We start from the raw sequence: 18,607 nt of genomic DNA on the forward strand, positions 1-18,607 counted from the left end.
AAATTGTTGCTCAGAATTGCAGAAGCCTCTGAAACATCCAATTATTGTTTTCAGCAATGAGCAGAGTTTATTATTCACGGTCACTGATTGGATATGACAAAAACAAATCCATTTCCAAGAGTCCCTGAATAGGAAATACTGTATAGCTAAATACAGGTTTCTTGTTTGCAGATAAATCTGGCAAACTAACCTTGTAGCCTTAGTGCTTCACCAGCAAAGAATTTGGACATTATTATATAAATTATATAAATATAAATAATGCAAAATAAATAAATATAAATAAATATAAATATTTTAAATTATTGAAATGAAAATATTTTTCCATAATGAAAGTTTGAAGTCTCTCTCTCTCTCTCTCTCTCTCTCTCTCTCTCTCTCTCTCACACACACACACACACACACACACACACACACAGACACAAAAACACACACACACACAGAGAGAGAGAGTTTCTCTCTGTGGCCAGGTTTAGAAGCGTTCCATCCAGGCAAAGAGAAGGTCCATCTCTCCCAGAGCTTTGGTTGTTGCTGCATTCTTATCAAGCTGTAGGGAGGAAATGTTCAAATGATGATTAATGATACAACAAGAAACTTACTTTTGCTTAGTGTACATACATATAAAAGAAAGACAAGGGTTGCCAGGACTTAATGTTTTTTTTCTATATTTTTTTATCATTCATATATTCAATGGGACAGTAAAAATTTAAGTATGTATTCAATCACTTATGAGGTAATTTCTTTAAACCAGTCATTTCTACTCATTACAGGTAGCTCTCAACTAACAACCACAACTGAAACCAGAAATGCAGTTGTAAGTCATTGCAATTGTAAGTTGAGGCAACTGTGTGACTGGACTCATTTTCCCTACATTTTTTCACAGTGTTTGTTAAGCAAATCACCATGGTCATTAAGCTAACCCATTATTCCAAATGGACTTTTTTTTTGCTGGAAACCAGCAAAAAATGTCACAAATCATGGTTACATGAACGTGGGACATTGGAACCAGTCATAAATGCAAGACGGTTGCCAAGCATTCTAAATAGTCCTGTAACCTCAGGGGGAGGGGGAAGGTGACATTTGTGAACAGTCAGAAGTGCTTTACAGGCCGTAAGGCACCCATTTTGAAACCAACATATCTCCAAACAGTAGTAAAAAAAACTAGTCATAAGTCAAGTGGACTGCCTATGTATGCACACATACTTAATATACTTTTTCATGTTTTTAGTTTTTATTTATGGGAGTGTATATTTTGTTCTGTTTATGATTTTTTAAGGAGGTAGTTTATTAGTTTATTAGGAGGTAGTTTATTATTTTTTGTCCCTGTTGTTTCAGTATCAAAGCTGGAATTCCTTGCTGATTCACTATAAATCATGTAGATTTTTTTTCTTTTGTACAACCATCTGTAATTCAGATGGATCAGAGATCAGAAAGAGCTCAAATTCTGAGTAAGCAGAATTGAATGCACATAGACACTAAGCTGAAATTCCTTAATCTTGCTATCCATATCCCTTTCTAAAATAGTAACAGGATCTTAAAGGAAAGGAAAAATCAATCCCCATCCCTTTTACCTTGGTATATTCGTCAAGTAATAACTTGTATCTCTTATGTGATTCTTCCCCACAGGAACATCTGTTTTGATCATGCTGATTTTAGAAAAATATAAAGAGAAAAGAAACAATGATTAGAGAAAACTATATGTATTTATATGTATGTCTATTTGTAGAAATATTAAGTATGTATTTGTATAAATCTTTTGCATGGTTCTCAGTAGCACAGAAAACCGGAGCTGTATGTCATACTTACACATTGTTTCAGCTTTGTCTTAATGCTGAGGAAAGCATTTGCTAAAATGCTGCTTTTCCTTCTAAGTGTGTTACTTGTTGCATTGTAGTTCTTGAAGATGTTTTCAACATAAAACCTCAGCAGATGGCGGAGTAAACAACAACTCTCTGAAGTCTAAAGCAAGAATAAAAGCAATTAGAGTTCCATTAGAGCTATTTACTTTTTTCCCAAGAGTAAGTTCACAACAAAATTTAGCTCCTTCACTGATTCAAACTCCCATGGAAATGTAGAATAAAAACCACTGGTTAGTGGTGCCTTTTTGCTAAGGGGGTCAACTGTCTCCATTAACAAAGGTACAATTCTATATAAGCCTTCTATCATTTAGTTGTGTGATGTCCAATAAGCTACATGATAACTTGCATAACGGTACTGAGTTTTGAATAGAGGCAGGCCACAAACTGCTTTCATTAATCTATCTATAAATCTATATCAATTGTTAACTGTATTTGCTGTTTGGTAAGCCAACCACATGACCTTGGTATAGAATCTATAGCAGCTGTTGAGCTGGCATAGATTTATATGCAATAGAATATGCAAACTTATACATTTTTTTTCTTTTCTTTTTTTATTCTTTAATATATCATGTAAGGGATGGATTAGAGCAGAGGTCCTCAACCTTTGGAGCACCAGCGACCGGTTCAATGGAGAGAGGTTTTTCTGCGGACCAGAGGGTGCATGGTCTGTGTGCTGCCTGCCTCCCACAGATGGGGGTTTGCTTGTTTGTGTGGCCAAGTTGCTGGCATGCCACGGCCCAGTACCAGTCCACGGACTGGGGGTTGGGGACCCCTGGATTAGACTATAACATAGCAAACTCTTGAACTACTTATGGAGAAATGTTATTGCTAAACAGGACTATCTATTCTTATTAATGATATATGCTAAAACAGAAGAAATGAAAGGCATATATGGACAAATGTTAATTGAATGTAGATGTATGAAATTATCTGAAATAAAAAAGATAGCTAAGTAAGGGAAATACAATTAGCCAGTCACTTTCCACACTTGTACAAATTAAGTGACTGTTACTAGATGATTTACTTATGAGGAAATATACATAAATTTCATACATAACATATTTAAACTAAATCTCCTTCTATGCACAACTGGCCTTGCTGTATATTATTGACGTTCATGCAAGTAATTGAGAAGTCTCTTGTATTCTAAAAAAGCTATTCTTACCGAGACATTCAGTAGGACACTTTCCTTCAGCAATTTCATATCTGTTCTCTTATCTTGGGTTTGCTGCAATTGAAAGAAGATAAATTGGGTGAATAAAAGAAAAATGCACTTAGAAACTAAATCTGAGCAAATGGAAACAGCAGTATGAAAGGCAGGTCTTATTATTTTGGAATAAAATGAACCATAGAATCTAGTCATCTCACATATTTCCCCTTGTTTCTACTATGGTCCATTTTAAGATCTTTGCTGTATATCTAATCTAACATATTTGATACTTATAATCAGTGCTTTTTTTGTAAAAGAAAAAGGTGCCAGAACTCACACATGTCATACAACCCACCTTGCCTACCCTACAAGGTTCCATCCAAAAAAGGTGCCAGAACTCTGTTCTGAGCGTTCTATGACAAAAAAAGCTCTGCATAATGATTTTCCCCTTTATTTTTTTTCCCCAAGACAATATAAGTATTGTTTATAGAAAAGATCCACTTCTTGGATTTTTTTTCTTTGTAAGTTATTCTCAGCATCACTGGGTTGACCTAGCAATTTTTATCCCCAGAAATTAGGGTTCTCATTTTGAATCATCCTCAGTCCATGATTTATAGAGCCTTATTCTGCAGTTTTTTGTACTGTGGTAGAGATTGCCAAAAAAGAAGGGGGAGATAGCAAAGAAAATCAAGACAATTCATTACAATTCATGGCAGCTCATTTTAATGTTACAGTAGAAGCTGATTGTTTTACTACCAAACTTTTACTGTGATAAAAATTGCTACATTTCATCAGGCTTCGAACAGTAGTAAAACAAGTGCAACAAAGAAAGCATTTAGTAGGTGATTGCTTAGTAGCACTCATTTAAGGGATGATACCCCATACATTGTATACAGTCTTTATTTAATGCCTAGTTTACATCCTTGCAAGTAGATTGCTGCAAAGTATTCCGTTCCAAGATCTTGAATGATTATAAGCAGTTTTTCTCAGAAGGCAAGTTTGCCTTTCTCAAATAATGTTTTCAACATTTTAAGTTCTAGAATCTCTAAACAAACATGTCAATGGATTTTCTGATATGATATTATGGGAGGTGAAGTCTAAAGTGTGCAGGTTAATGAAGATTTTTATAGAGAAAGAGCCAAAACCCTACTCTCTATGTTTCAGCCTCTTTAAGCATCTCACTTTTTTCTGACCAATAATATTAGTCAATAAACTAGGATGAGGAAAACTAAATCACTGAAGAAAAACTGAACTTGAAAATGTGCTTCATTGGATACTTGAAACAAACCCTTTCATTGACAGTAGTAATCAAAAAAGTTAAAGTGAGGATACCTAAGATCAGAATAGCAATATCCCTTAGCATTTAGTAGGTGTTTTGATGCGACAAAGGACTGGTGGAAAGCACATTGCAATTGAAAAGAAAATGACTCTAAGATGATCGGATGAAAATACAGTCAAAACACTGACCACAGGTTCAAATTTATCAAAAAAGTTTTCCCTCTATCAGAGATTATTTTCCTAGCTGTATCAGAGATTGAACATAGGAATTTACTGATGCAGGATCTTCTAAACTGTGGTGAGAAGCTGAGGGACACTAGAGGAATTAGAAAGGAGATATACACATAAATCCTATATTCCTATTTACATTTGTGATAGAAAACAATAAAAGAAGATGAAACCATTGGCTGTTGGTTTGTATGAAAGGATGCATACTATGCATGTGTATGTGCATAGCATGTGCATGTGCATGTGTATAAGAAAGGTAGAAAATGAATTAGTGAATGATGAATTGGGGAAAGTGAAGAAAGAAGAGAGTGCTCCCATCCACCCTTTGGATTTACTTCTCGAGCAACATGTGGTGCCAACTATATTCTATTTAAGCACTATGGTCTTCAGTTTCCAAAACACTGAAGTTCCCCCAGTTCAAGTTAAACAACATTGCTTCTGTAGGTTTTTTTTTCCTTTTCATCATTTTTTTGTCATTGATTAGGATTTAAAAAATACAAGCGAAAAATTACATCGGCAAAATACCAACTTAGAATGGTACTTACAACATTTTCTTTGATTGTACCAAAGTGGTCTCTTAATTCCCGGAAAGAGACACCATTCACTTCACATTGGCCAAAGTTGAGGCTTCTGCCTTCTGGGGTCATGGGCTCAGCAAAAAGAAATGAAAGAACAAGGCAGACAAACGGCCTGATGTCCATCCTTGTTTCAGGACTGGAAATGATGCTGTAAAAGAAGGCACAAATTGTTCAATGGTCTGCTAATCTAGAAGTATCATTTTTTTAACAATTCTAAACAACAAAAACCATTAGAACTGTATAATTTATCACCAAAATCTGATACCCAAAATGATATTCTGAAAAATTAATAATATTCTCTAATTGATCTATTGAATTCAATGGAATTTGAAGATAAATATATATAGAGAGAATTACAGCATATGCTAAATAAAATTTATTTTCTATTTTTTTAATTTGTGGAATTTCACAATTTTTCCCATTTTGTTAATTCAAGAGCAGTTTTCATATCAGAATGCTTATGTCAAGTACATATACATTTATTTTTATACATCCTTGATCTCCCATTAGGTTAGGATATCATCTCCATCTTGATACAGTAACTTGCACATTTTGTCCAGTTAATATGAATAGAAATTTCTTCCTTTCTGTTTTTACTAAAAATACATTTAAATTACTATTTATTTGCCTATCAAAACTCAATTACTTAGTTTATATTAATAATATCAGTACTATAAAAGTATAATGTCTCTATATTTTATAATAATTTAAGACACATTCAACAATTCTAGTGCTTACCTTAGGGACCTATTTGCTCTGACTTGCAGTGATGTGTAATTCTATCTACTTGTCTTAGTCCTTTATATATATGCATATATGGAAATTTTCTTTACCTGACTATGGGTGGAGTTTAAAGCCTATTCTCCATTTCTCTCTAGTGTTTCATTTGCATATTTCAAAAAGAGTTTCCCCAAACCAAAATCCAAAAAAAGTCTAGAGACATGAGTAAGTAGCAGATGACATCATAAGGTAAATGATGGTGATGAAAGTGGGCTTTTTTCTTTTTTTCTTTTTTTGCTCTTTTGCTTTTCAAAATTTAGAAAAAATAGAGTACACAGGAATGTGTACTAATGATTTTAAAAATATGTAATCTAAATATTATATATCAGGCTATTCATAGGGGGAACAATGGATTACTCCTTTAAATAATTTCTTTTCTCATATTTAAAAAAAAGGTTATTAAGAATAAAAAGGAGGAACAGCTTACATTTTAAAATATTTGTATCTGCAAATAAACATTTTGGAGCCATTATGCATATTTGTAATCACATAAAACTAATATCTAAGGTTTTATTTAAAGGAATGGTGTAGGTTGCCTGCTTGGGTAAGAGGCTAGACTAGATAACCTACAAGGTCCCTTACAATTTTGTTATTCTGATTCTGATTTTAATTAATTAACATCTCATGTAATAGCTATAAAAATTATCTGGAACAATCAAAGTAAAACTTTTTAATTGCATTTTTTGTTTCAAAAAGATGCTAAGATATGGATTTGATGGACTATCAGAATATAGCAAAAATGTGAAGATAAAAAATAATGGGAACATTTTAACATAAAGCCAATAGTAAAAACAAAATTAATTAAACCAATTTGAGCCATGTCTTTGGTGTATATCTCACATAATTAATGATATAATATATATATCAAAGTGGAAACAAAAGGTGAGAGGGTGGGTTTTTTATTGACAGATGTATATACTCAAATATATTTTATTTTCAGAAGCCAGGGAATTTTACTAACAGCATAGTATAACATACAACCAATTACAAAGGAATCGTGGAGAACTCTGTTAGAAAATATATTAGAAACTTTCATTGTACAAACAGGTCCAATATATCTGTCACATTATTAGATCCTTATAGATAATTTTAAAATAGATGATATAGATATATGTAAAACATTCTGTAAAGAAAAGAAGAACAATTCATAATAAAGAATTTATTTGCCTTCCTGACAACTATTCTGTCTACTGCGAAGACAGCTGAAGTTTTAAAAAGAACATTGCATATATCATATCTCAAGATTTCTTACTAAATGTGTTCCTTGTCAGTGGAATGTGGTTCTGCTTAGTTGATTTATGTTTCCCAAATAGCTGGCATGGAGAAGGATTCACTTAGTGGGATTTATCCCTATACTTTTATTGGGTTTTTATCTGGGTCATTTAATACTTATGGAAGCTATATTTGTTTTTGTTTCAAAAACCTGTTCCCTGATATTTTGATGTTTTTTCAAACATCAGAATTTGCAGAATTCCTGTTATTTCCATTTGAAAATTTAACTATATGAAATGAAACAAAAAATAGTTTTTGGCTGTAGCAGCTTTCTGTTAAATAAGCATTTCCTGTACTTCCTTGACACCTGAAATTAATAAATCTGGCCTGAATACCTTTTAGATCCCAGACTCTCCTACTGTTCCATTTCATTTAATAAGCTGAATTCTAGGAACTTCCTCTGACATTTTGAGATAATCTTTGTTTCAAAGATAAGGTGGTTTCATCTATTAAAATTATTACAATGTCACTTCCTTTTCTAAAGATAGGTTGTATGATTGTGACATCAATCCACATCATGGAAATCTAATAGTGTGTTGTCATCTTACAATCTATTGAGTTTCTACCTCTACTCCACTATGGGAAGCCAAGTGAAGTAAAGGTAACATTGATTTAGACAGAAACTAATTCAACTAATGTTGTCTGGAATCTGAATTAGCCTAGGACAGTCATGATGAACCTTTTAGAGACCAAGTGCCCAAACTGCAACCCAAAACTCACTTATGTATCATCGGGTGCTGGGTGGGCGTGGCCCATTGGGTGGGCATGGCCCATTGGGTGAGCGTGGCTGTGGTGGTAACAACAGACTAAAAAGTTTAATGAATCAATTCCAACTTTGCGAGATCTTTTTTTTCTCACGAGAAGTTGAAATTGATGGAATCTTTTCTCTTTTTTTGCACACTGCGGCGGAGGCCTAAAGTGAAAAGGTTTTATAAAACCCAGCTGAAGGCCTAGGATGAGGCAACGGCACACGTGCCCACAGAGAGGGGTCTGCATGCAACCTTTGGCATGCATGCCATAGGTTCGCCACCACGGCCCTAGGCCCTAGCATGTAATCCTTTGGCCTGGCTCAAATGTGTAAACTCATGAGGTGGCTAACCTTCCTGGTCCTGTTCTTTTTCTCAGTGCCTACATCTCCTTTCCTGTCATAGCTGCAGTTCTGTTGTGCTAAACTACAAGCTCCAGCGAAGCACTGCATCAATTTGAAAATAAGTAGATATTTCTGTGTGCTGAATGAAGAATCTGATCAGATTTAATCCTCATGTATGGAGAACAGCATTTAAGGGGCATCTTATTTCTGACATACATTTTCATCCTTTTTCCTCAAAGCACTTCTAAACAAAACTTCATATACATCAAAAGCAATTTATGGGCATTTAAGGTGAAGTGAATATACCAGTAGTAGTAATATAAATCTGCCCGGCCATCATTTCCTTTTTATCGAATATCTGAAAATATTTATGTTATGGGAGGATTTTTAACAATTATTTTGTTACTGTTTTATTCTGGGTTCATTTAGAGCTACGTAAACTGCAGTTTGATTTTTTATTTGAACTGTTTTGAATTTTGTTTTTAAATGAACAAAAGGGACACAAATTAGAGAAAATACTTAGGTTTCTTGTGTATAATAAATCTCTGAATTTGGGGTACTTCAAATTTTGTAGTTGTAGTCATCTTGAAATGCCTTAGGTGCCAGTCAGCACTGCGTGTTGATGTTCCAAACATCTGTGGGGAACAAAATTCAAACAGATATAAACTATTCAAGGTAGGGAATAAATAAAAATAACAAAGCATGGACACCTTCAGCATTTTCTTACAGTTTCCAGTGTAATTTCATAAAGCAGTTCAGTTGTTCTCTTATATATCAATTTATACATTTTTAAAAAAAGAAATAACAAATGTTACAAATGAAGGCAAATATATGTGTCGCAGGATAATGTTGAAGGATCCTGTCTGGATCGGTCATTGGATTGGAATCATGCTGGACTCCATCCATAGGGAATCTCTCACTAGCACATTTTGCTGGAGAGTAGTTCCCGAGGATGGGCTTCAGCACAAGTCCAAATAAGACTAAACCTCTGATACTGATGACTGATTCAAACTGGATCCTTCAATAACAAATATTCTCATATCGCCATCTTTTAACTTCTCTAGTTCATTTCTGGAAGAATTGTGGGATTTTTTAGGGTTTGTTCTACAAAAAAATCATTAAACCATGATACAGGCTCATATAAATCCTGGCAATAAGTTCAACATTTTTAGCAAAAGGTACAATAGGATACTCATGTGTAGCAATAAGATACGCATTATGTCATAAGCAGCTTGTACTTGCAATTAATTTTAATATATTACAAAACCAGTAGTGTTGAATTGCAGAATGGCCAAACCATCAGGAACTATCAGGATATAGCCTAAAAGTATCTGGGCATTTTATAGTTGGATAGCATCAACCATGGACAAGTTAAAAATATGATTGGTAAAAAATACATCCAAAGAGTAACAGAATTATTACAGATAAAGATAAAAAGTTAAAGATAAAATTGTACAGTGGGAACACCATTAAAGCTAATTCCTGGACCATATCTGTGATATGATACACTGCTGGAATTATCAGCTGGACACAAGTTGCACTTGACAGATTGGCTAAAAAACAAGAAAACTGATGGCTATTCACTATGCATGACAACCAAATATAGGGATTACAGGGTCATAAAAAGGGAGTGATATTAACAGATTACACCTACTTCACAGAAATGGAGACAGAAGTTTACTTCAAGCCAAACAAACTTTTGAAGAAGGAACGAATGCATGAATGGTTAACTATGTAAAAGACAGCAACGAACAAGCCTTGATGCAAGTGGAACGTATTAAACTTATTACACGTATAGGAAATAAAAAGTGAATATTGAAATAATGTAATAAAAACATAAACAGAGTGCTGGCAAGGAAAAGCATTATCTAATTGATTTCTACAAAAGATCAAGGGGGAAATGGATAATGCAATGGCTTACAACTGTGAGATTAAAAAAAGAAATTGAAGACTTAATTTTGGCTGTGGAAAAATAAGCTATTTGAACTAATGTCCTCAAGGCCAGAACTGAAAAATCATCAAATGATTCAAACTGTGGCTGTGCAAAGAAGGAATAATAGAACGTATACTTAGCTCATGCAAACATATAGCACAAACTGATTGTAAATAATGGCGTGTCACCAAAATGATTCATTGGCACATTTATAAAAATTACCATGTGACAGTAATGGAAAAGTGGTGGGAACATAGAAATGAAAATGTAGTAAAACAATGAGCAAGTTAAAATAGTGTGGAATTTCTTAAAACAGACTGATAACGCACCTGCTATAACTGTGATTAAAAAGAGTAAAGCATGAATAATTCATTTGAAAATAGCAGAAAATACTAGAAAAATAGAAGACAAAGAATTGAAGAAGATCACAAAGTATCAGGATTTGAAAATCAAAATTGAAGGATTATTCATAAACATGCCATGGAGATCTCAATGGTTATCAGCACACTGGGTGCCATACCAAAGGATCCACACATATACTGCACCAATAGATTACAAGATTCTAAATTATTGGGGAAAGCTTGATGCATATGAAGGCCAATACCAGCTAAAGAACTAGCAGCTGTGAGTTCATGTTGTTATAAATAGATAGTATTATTAATAATATATTATGACACCTTAGGTTCCTGGGAAAATCTTAGTGCGTATGAAGACCAAGTGTGTTTGAAAAAGCATAGGAAGTATGTAGGAAGAAAAATAACAATGAATTATGTCTTCCATCCACACAGCAACACTGACAAACTCTATTTACCAAGGAAATTAGGTGGGTGTGAAATCTTGTAAGTACACCAGACAGTTGAAAAAGAAAAAGTGCCTTGGAAGAATATCTGAAGAACAGTGAAGAAGATGCACTGGAGATGATACACCACGAAGGCTTACCAAATAAACCAAATTAGGCTACGATGCCAACTGAAGAATAGAAAAGAGATATGGCAAAGTGTTACATGGCCTGTACATAAAAGGGAATAGAAATCTCTGCCATCTTTGCAAAGAAGCTAAAGAAACAGTGGACCACCTAGTTAGCTGCTAAACGAAGATCACAAGACTGATTACATGCAATGGCATGACACAGTGGCAACTATGGTGCATTGGAATATTGCAAGAAATACCACTTGCAAGCAAGAAATGGTGTGACTAGACAAAGTATTAGAAAATGAAGAAGCTAAAGGGTTTTGGGATTTTACAATTCATACAGAGAAAAACCTACCACACAACATTGCAGACGTAACAATAGTTAAGTATTAAGGAAGTATAAGAAAGACAAAAAAAGTGTGGATAGTGGATGCTGCAATACACAAAGACAGCAGAATAGAAGAAAAAGAGCTGGAGAAAATCACAAAATATAAATGCCTGTTATAAAATATAAAGTAGAATCACTGTGGCAAAAGAAACCAAAGATAGTGCCAATACTAATAGGTGCCATTGAGCACCACTGGCATTGACAAAATCAGTGAATTGCAAAAGAACAAGTTATTTGGAATAGCTTACATACCTTTAACACCATCAAATAACAATATCTGCCTATCCCAGATCCTTGGGAAGGAGGCAATAGGTGGACAAAAATCCATACCCTGTTTAAACAGCAGGTTGACTAGGCAACCAATCATAATCAGTCTAATAGTACTCTGATGTCTAAAGTAACCATAGCAGTCCTGATTCAGAAGGACTATGAAACTGAAAGTCTGGCTGTTTGAAAGTGCTCAAGAGTCTTTTAGAACAGGTGGCCATAATAGATTTAATAAAATAATGTAATAATAATGTTGCTTTCATAATATGCTGTTCTGAAATCTTGTGTTGAGGCAAACATTTAATAGAAGAATGCTACAAATGTATAAGGGTTATTTTAAAATACAAACCAGATCTCCTGAGTACACAATTAGCAACCTTCAGATTCTGGGAGTTAAAAATAGCTACGTTTCTTTACTTTTAGTGATGAGAAAGATAAGAGTTGTTTTGACAAATTAGAAGTTAGGAAAGAAGAGTGATGAAACAGTTTCAGTGAATCATATCACCAATATATATTTAGTTTGCTATGTATAAATGATTAGTATACTTAAAAATAAAGTAGAAAAAAATATCTGCCTTCAGAGGTTTTGAAATTCTTTTGTCCCAAGTCTAGTAAAAAATTCAGTGCAATAACCTTTTCCATCATCACAAGCTAATACCTGCTTTATTATTCCCCCAGTAGGAATATACAACCTTTACTGAGAATTTGTGGTCATATTTCCCCAGTTTTACAAAGATATTCCAATCCTTTTATATTTGTATTTTATTGATTAACTAATCTGAGAAATGTCAAGCAAGTGTAAATATATGGAATCTTCTTTAAAAGGGATAATACTTACATTATAATTTCTAGGGAATCTAGGGAAGTGTAAAAGATTCACACCATTTAAATTAATTTTTGCTATCTCTGTTAAAAATTATGTTTAGGGTGGCCCCAGAACAATTAGGCCAAACATATGCGCATTATTACGAGAGATGGATTCAGATCATAAAGTAGAAGGATTGATTGGAGAAAAAAATATTGAAGAGGGAAAGATAAAGCCACCTCTTCAGTCAGCCTTTTCTTAACTGGTGCATTTGAGATCATAAAGTGTTGGACTTCAATTCAAATTATCCAGGATATTATATATACACACATCCATTCTCTTGATGTGAGGGGTCCCTATTAAAAATGGAATGATGGCACGAACAGTCCTCCTATCTAATATTTGTATCAAGAACAAATCATGTTACCCCAAACCATTCAGGTTTATGCATAAGAACCTTGCAAAGAGATGTTTAGTATTGCCAGATTTGGTGGTATTTATCTCTTTATGTTCATATTTGAGGAGAACTCAGTTCAGAGTGAAACGTTTAAACAGACAGCCTCCTAACATACTGATTGGTGTATTTAGCAATTGATGCAGGAGGTAGAGCATCCATCTAAGGTAAATGTGATTCTGAAATGTACATGAAGCATACATGAATTTGATTCTGCTATTGTGTAGTTGCCATTCTTGCTGAATCAGCGTGATACTTGATTTCTACATCCTGTTATCCTGAGAGAGGAAGGATTAGAATATTAGATTAATTACACAGTTTCCTTCCTGGGCTTGACACGTACATTGTCCTATCAATGAAAGTCCACCAAATGAGAAGGATGATGTAAGAATGATGTTCTGTGCAATCTTTGTCTCTTTAGCTTTTGTAGTTTGACATTAAGTATTGCATTAGTTTTTCCCTTGCATATTACATCACGTCTCATCCTGCCTCACTTCACAGACAGTTAAGGTGGATTTGTTCTTTGAGGAAGGATGTTTAATTCTAAGATCAAAAATTCCCTTCATCACTGAATTTTCCAGCTTCTATTTACATCATAATTCTGATATAATGGGAAGCACAAAATGCTTCAGGAAAAAACAATTTATCTGATGCAATGCTGGAATATTTCAATTTCGGTAGAAAACCACTATAGCATAATAATTCAATTAAGACAGGATGGACTCAGGTTCAAATCAGCCATGTTCTTCTTTAATATCTAATCTACCATACAGGACTGTGAGATTAAACGTGGTGGTGGCCAGGACACACATATATCCTATCTTAATCAGCAATTTGGAGAGCTGTAAATGGAGTGGAGAAGAAATACCAAAACAAGTAATTGAGAACAATTATCTCCTGTGGTTTGGAGACAGACTCCTATTGATGTACTCTAAATTTCTTTCTGTTATTTTAACTCACTTCTCTAATTTATCAATACCTTTTGATTTTAATTTATGACTTCTTGAATCCTAAGCTTTCCCACCCAGTTTCACTTTAGGATTTAAAAAAAAATCAAAGAATTATAAATTAATCAACTTTTTAACCCAAAATTAAATAAAAAGAAAAAAGTAAAACAACTGAGAACAAAACAATGTCTTCTTTTTCCTCAAAATCAATCCAGTTGCCTTTTCAAATAAAAACTACTTTTGATACAAGTATGACCTGGGTAACTGAGGATCTTCATATACACAGTTCTTTAGCTTCTTCATTTCATACTGTCTATTTTATAGTCCCATCACTTCTTGCTTACAGGCAAGTGGTATTTCTTGTGATATTCCAATCCACCATTGTTGCTATTTTGTCCTGTTATTTAATTGAGCTGTTTATCTTGGCCATAAGATCAGAGATTCAGAAGGTTCATATAGCTTAACCCCATTGCTTGATGTGAATTCTACTAAAGCATTTTGGGCTAATGGCAATACACCCTGTTTGAAGATGCCTGGGAACAACTTCATAAGGCAGCAGATTCCTTTGGCTAACAGTCTTATCCTAATATATAATCTGAGTCTATTTTTGTGTACAGTAGTTTCAGGTTATACAAGGTTCTGGTCTTTTCCTCTGGGACAAGAGAGAATAAGTCTACTCATTCATTTATATCTTAACTCTATATGTGTTGGTGTATAAAATCTTCTCTCTTGCCAGGTGAACACAACAAGTTGTTTCAAAGGGTTTGGTTTCCAATCTCTTCACCAGTTTAGCAACTCTTCTTTGAACTCATACCAGTTTGTGAATGTCCTTTTGTGCCCCTTTGTGGTGCCCAAGACTCAATATAATATTTCAACTGGGGCCTGACCATAAGTGGAGTGAGTTATTTTCTCTGATATGGCTTCTGTTAATACACCCCCAAATAATATTGGCCAGTGGCGTAGCGTGGGTTGTCAGCACCCGGGGCAAGGCAAGTGACGTCACGGCACTGCTGAAAAGATGCGCCCCGCAGTGTAGACTTTCCAAGAAGAGTCGTGCGCATGCAGGATGCTTCCAGGTCCCTCTCGAGGGCGGCTTGGCGGGGCTCCGACCTGCAAGAGCCACTGCATTTAAGCTCACACGTGAGCCCTGCTAAATAAAGCCACGCATGCGCACGAAGCTAGGCCGGCCGGCCGGCGGGTCCATCTTCGCTCGGCCAAGCCTGCCGGGGCGTCTGCAGGGCGCTTGCGGTTGGCCTGAGCCTGGACGGAGAGTTGGGCGCTTCTATTTATTTTATTCAGTTTATGTGGCCGCCCATCTCACCTGCCGGACTCGTTTCACTTTGCAAGAAAGAGCAGCTCGAGAGCGGAGCCAAGCCAACTCTGTGCAGCCCTTGGGGCTCCCTGAGCAGCTCAGTGCGAGCACGCCCCCCCAGATGTTGCGCCCGGTGCGGCCGGCCCCCCCTGCACCCCCCACGCTACGCCACTGATATTGGCCTTTTTAGCAGTTACATCATAAGTCAAGTGGTTATCCAAGCAACTTTGGTTATAGCGATTCCATGAATTGCAGTTCTGGCTTCCTTTGAAGAAATCTCTTCAGATAATACATGAAGAAATTAATGATCATTTAAGAAGTATGTAATTGCAACTTGTTGCAATTATTATAGCTTGCTTTAGCTTATTTTGGGAGAGAAACAGCATTGGCGCGCTTATGGATGATTTCTGGCAAGAATGGGATGGGAGTAGGTAGTGAATCCATCCTTACTCTCCTTGACCTCTCAGTGGCTTTTTTTGGACAAGCTGTGGGGTTTGGGCCTGGGCAGCATAGTCTTGTACTGGTTCTACTCCTTTCTCCAGGGCAGGTCCCAATCATTAGGAAGTGAGAGGTCCAGTCCATGGCCACTCGTTTGTGGCATGCCACAGGGCTCAGTACTCTCTCCATCCCTTTTTAACATGGACATGAAGCCCCTGGATAAGATCATTCACCAATATGGCATGCAGTGCATCAGTATGCTGATGATATTCAGCTTTATATCTTCACACTTGGTGATCCAAGTAATGCTGTTGCTGCTCTTTCACAGTGCCTGGATGCTGTGGGGGGGGGGGTCTGGGTGGAGAACAACACATTTTTGCTGGGTGCATGGAGCTTCCAGCTCCAGAACTTTAATATCTTAGTTCTGGATGGGGTTGCACTGGTGGTAATCTGGGGGTTCTTCTGGACCCACAATTCCTATTTGAAGACTAGGTCAGGGCTTTTCAACCAGTGGTACGGGTACCACCTGTGGTACATTGGCACCTGGCAGGTGGTAAGTGACCATCCTAGAAAAGTGGTAGCGGGGGAGGGGAATGAACTGAACCGGTGGTAGCACTGCACAAGCCTGAGCAAGAGACAGATGGAGCTGCAGGGCTGTCAGGGCTCAGCGGAAGTGCCAGGATCAGCGCCAGGCTCCAGCTGGAGCTCAGTGTTGATCCCGGTGCTTCTGCTGAGCCCAGAAGAAGCACCGATCAGCTGGAATGTTGCAGCATCTCCAGGGTCTTGTGATTTACATTCAGATGCTTGGCAACTGATTCATATTTATGATGGTCACAGTGTCCCAGGGTCATGTGAAGTGACCAAAACCTGCTGCAACCACCCAGCAGAGGGGGGAAAATAAAAAACAAACACCCCACCCCCACCCCCACTGCCAATCCTCAACAGAAATGCTCACAACAATGAAAACTTCAGACAGGAGGAAGAGTGCTGCTGGTCAGGCAGGCAGGAGTCTTGCTTGGCTGTGGCTTGGGGGGCACTTTTTTCAGTGCCATTGTAACTTCGAACAGTCACTAAGCGAACTGTTGTAAATCGAGGACTACCTGTACTTGATCACTTTTTCCTTTTTTTTTGGTCATCAAGTTCTTGACACCTTGCTAGGCAACTGGTGGTTCTCGGATGTTGCCATATCCTAAAAGTGGTACAATGGGTGAAAAGGTTGAAAAGCCCTGACTAGGTGACTTGGAAAGCTTTTGCACATCTTCATGTTGTGCACTAATTGTGCCTTTTCCTGGGTCAGGAGTGCTTACGCTCAGTCACTGAAGCTTGGTCATTTCACACTTGGACTATTCCAATGCATTCTACATGAGGCTACTCTTGAGGAGTATCCAGAAGCTTCAGCTCATGCAGAATGCAGGTACGTGGACAGTTCTTGGGGCTCCTAGGGTGGACCACTTTATACCTCTGTATTGTGAGCAGCACTCGCTGCTAGTTTGCTTCTAGGTCCAATTCAAGGTGTTGATCATCATCTTTAAAGCCCTTCATGACATGGGTCCAGACTATCTGAGAAACTGGGTCATTCTGATGGGATTACCCCACCCACCTGTAAGGATATTATCCTAGAAACTGTACAATAGCAGTTTGTTCTGATTTTCATCCTAGCGTGCAAATCACCATTTTCCTCTGGAAAAGACATCTAAAGATTATAATTTAAAAGGCAATTGCTTTAAAAATGTTATTTCAAAATGTATATCTTTATTTTTGTAGAATTATGACTTCATTACAGAACCAATTGGTGAAGTGATGTAGTAAGACACCAGGTTAGAAACCAGGAGAGTGTGAGTTCTCGGCCGGTCTTAGACACAAAGCCAATTGGATGACCTTGGGTTAGTCACTTACTCTCAGCCCTAGCAAGGAGGCAGTAATAAACCACTTTTGAAAAACCTTGCCAAGAAAATTGCAGGAATTAATCTCTACAGCTGCTACGAGCCAAATACTGACTCGAAGGCATGTGCATGCATGCACACACATTCACATGCATAGACAAAATTAGAGGACAATCACTTCTGAAACAGATCTGTCATTTTCCTGCCTTTCAAGAAATTCCAGAGGATCCACTTTGGCCTTCCTGTCCCTCTAGGACTCTTTCCATGGACACGCTTTTTTCCATTGCACCATAACCAGTCACTTCCAGCAACTGTATACATGAACAGGCATGTCCTATGTCCCATTCATTCTTACCTTGAGCATACAGGACATTAAGCATTTCATGTATGAGAATAAAATAGGATAATGTGTCAAGGAAAAATCAGTGAAGAGGACTGGATACAGAGAGAAACATTTTCCTCCTGTAGTAATAGTTTCAATTCAGTTGGGTCCTAAACTATTGAATCTTGTATTACTAACAAAAGTTTTTACAACTGCTTGTGCGAGCATCATCTGGAACAGCGTTGTCAAACTGCCGACCCACGGGCCAGATGCAGCATAGTGAAACCGTGCCCACCCCATTGTTGGCAATGGCAAAAAAAGTCACAATACATCGTGACATGTCATGTGACATTGCGAGTTTGACACCCCTGATCTAGAAGGATTAGTTTATCAAATACAGCCTGTAGAGGGGAAATTAAGCAGATGCATTTTATTATGTTGATATTGAATTTTAGTTGAATTTTAAGAATGAATAGTTTTGGGGAATTAGCAAAGCATAAACCAGTTATGTTTGTATTCAGGAGAAATGCTGGTATGGAATGTGACCAGTCAGCCTTGAGACATGCTTGGTCTAGCCAAAATACTTGCTGTGTCTCAGTGCAGCAAAATGCTTCATGGAGGCATGCTAGCTTGGGTAGATGCTTTGCTTCAACGTATCTGTGTTTTGTATACCTATTAGCCACATTAAATGAGCAAAGCACTGAAGTCATTGTC

At 36.6% G+C, this 18,607-nt stretch overlaps 1 protein-coding gene across 1 annotated transcript; it reads right to left on the bottom strand.

Annotated features, from left to right (window-relative positions):
- Positions 1–469: 469 nt before the first annotated feature.
- LOC310638841 (interleukin-20-like) lies at positions 470–5,159 on the bottom strand (the record flags this gene model as incomplete). The annotated part of the gene is made up of 5 exons (XM_083360201.1): positions 470–544; positions 1,569–1,643; positions 1,804–1,956; positions 3,022–3,084; positions 5,058–5,159. The coding sequence occupies 5 exons, from the start codon at positions 5,157–5,159 to the stop codon at positions 470–472; spliced, it is 468 nt and encodes a 155-aa protein (XP_083216327.1).
- Positions 5,160–18,607: the final 13,448 nt, after the last annotated feature.

This window comes from Vipera ursinii (genome assembly GCF_947247035.1).
Source record: "Vipera ursinii genome assembly, chromosome: 3".
Lineage (NCBI taxonomy): Eukaryota > Metazoa > Chordata > Lepidosauria > Squamata > Viperidae > Vipera > Vipera ursinii.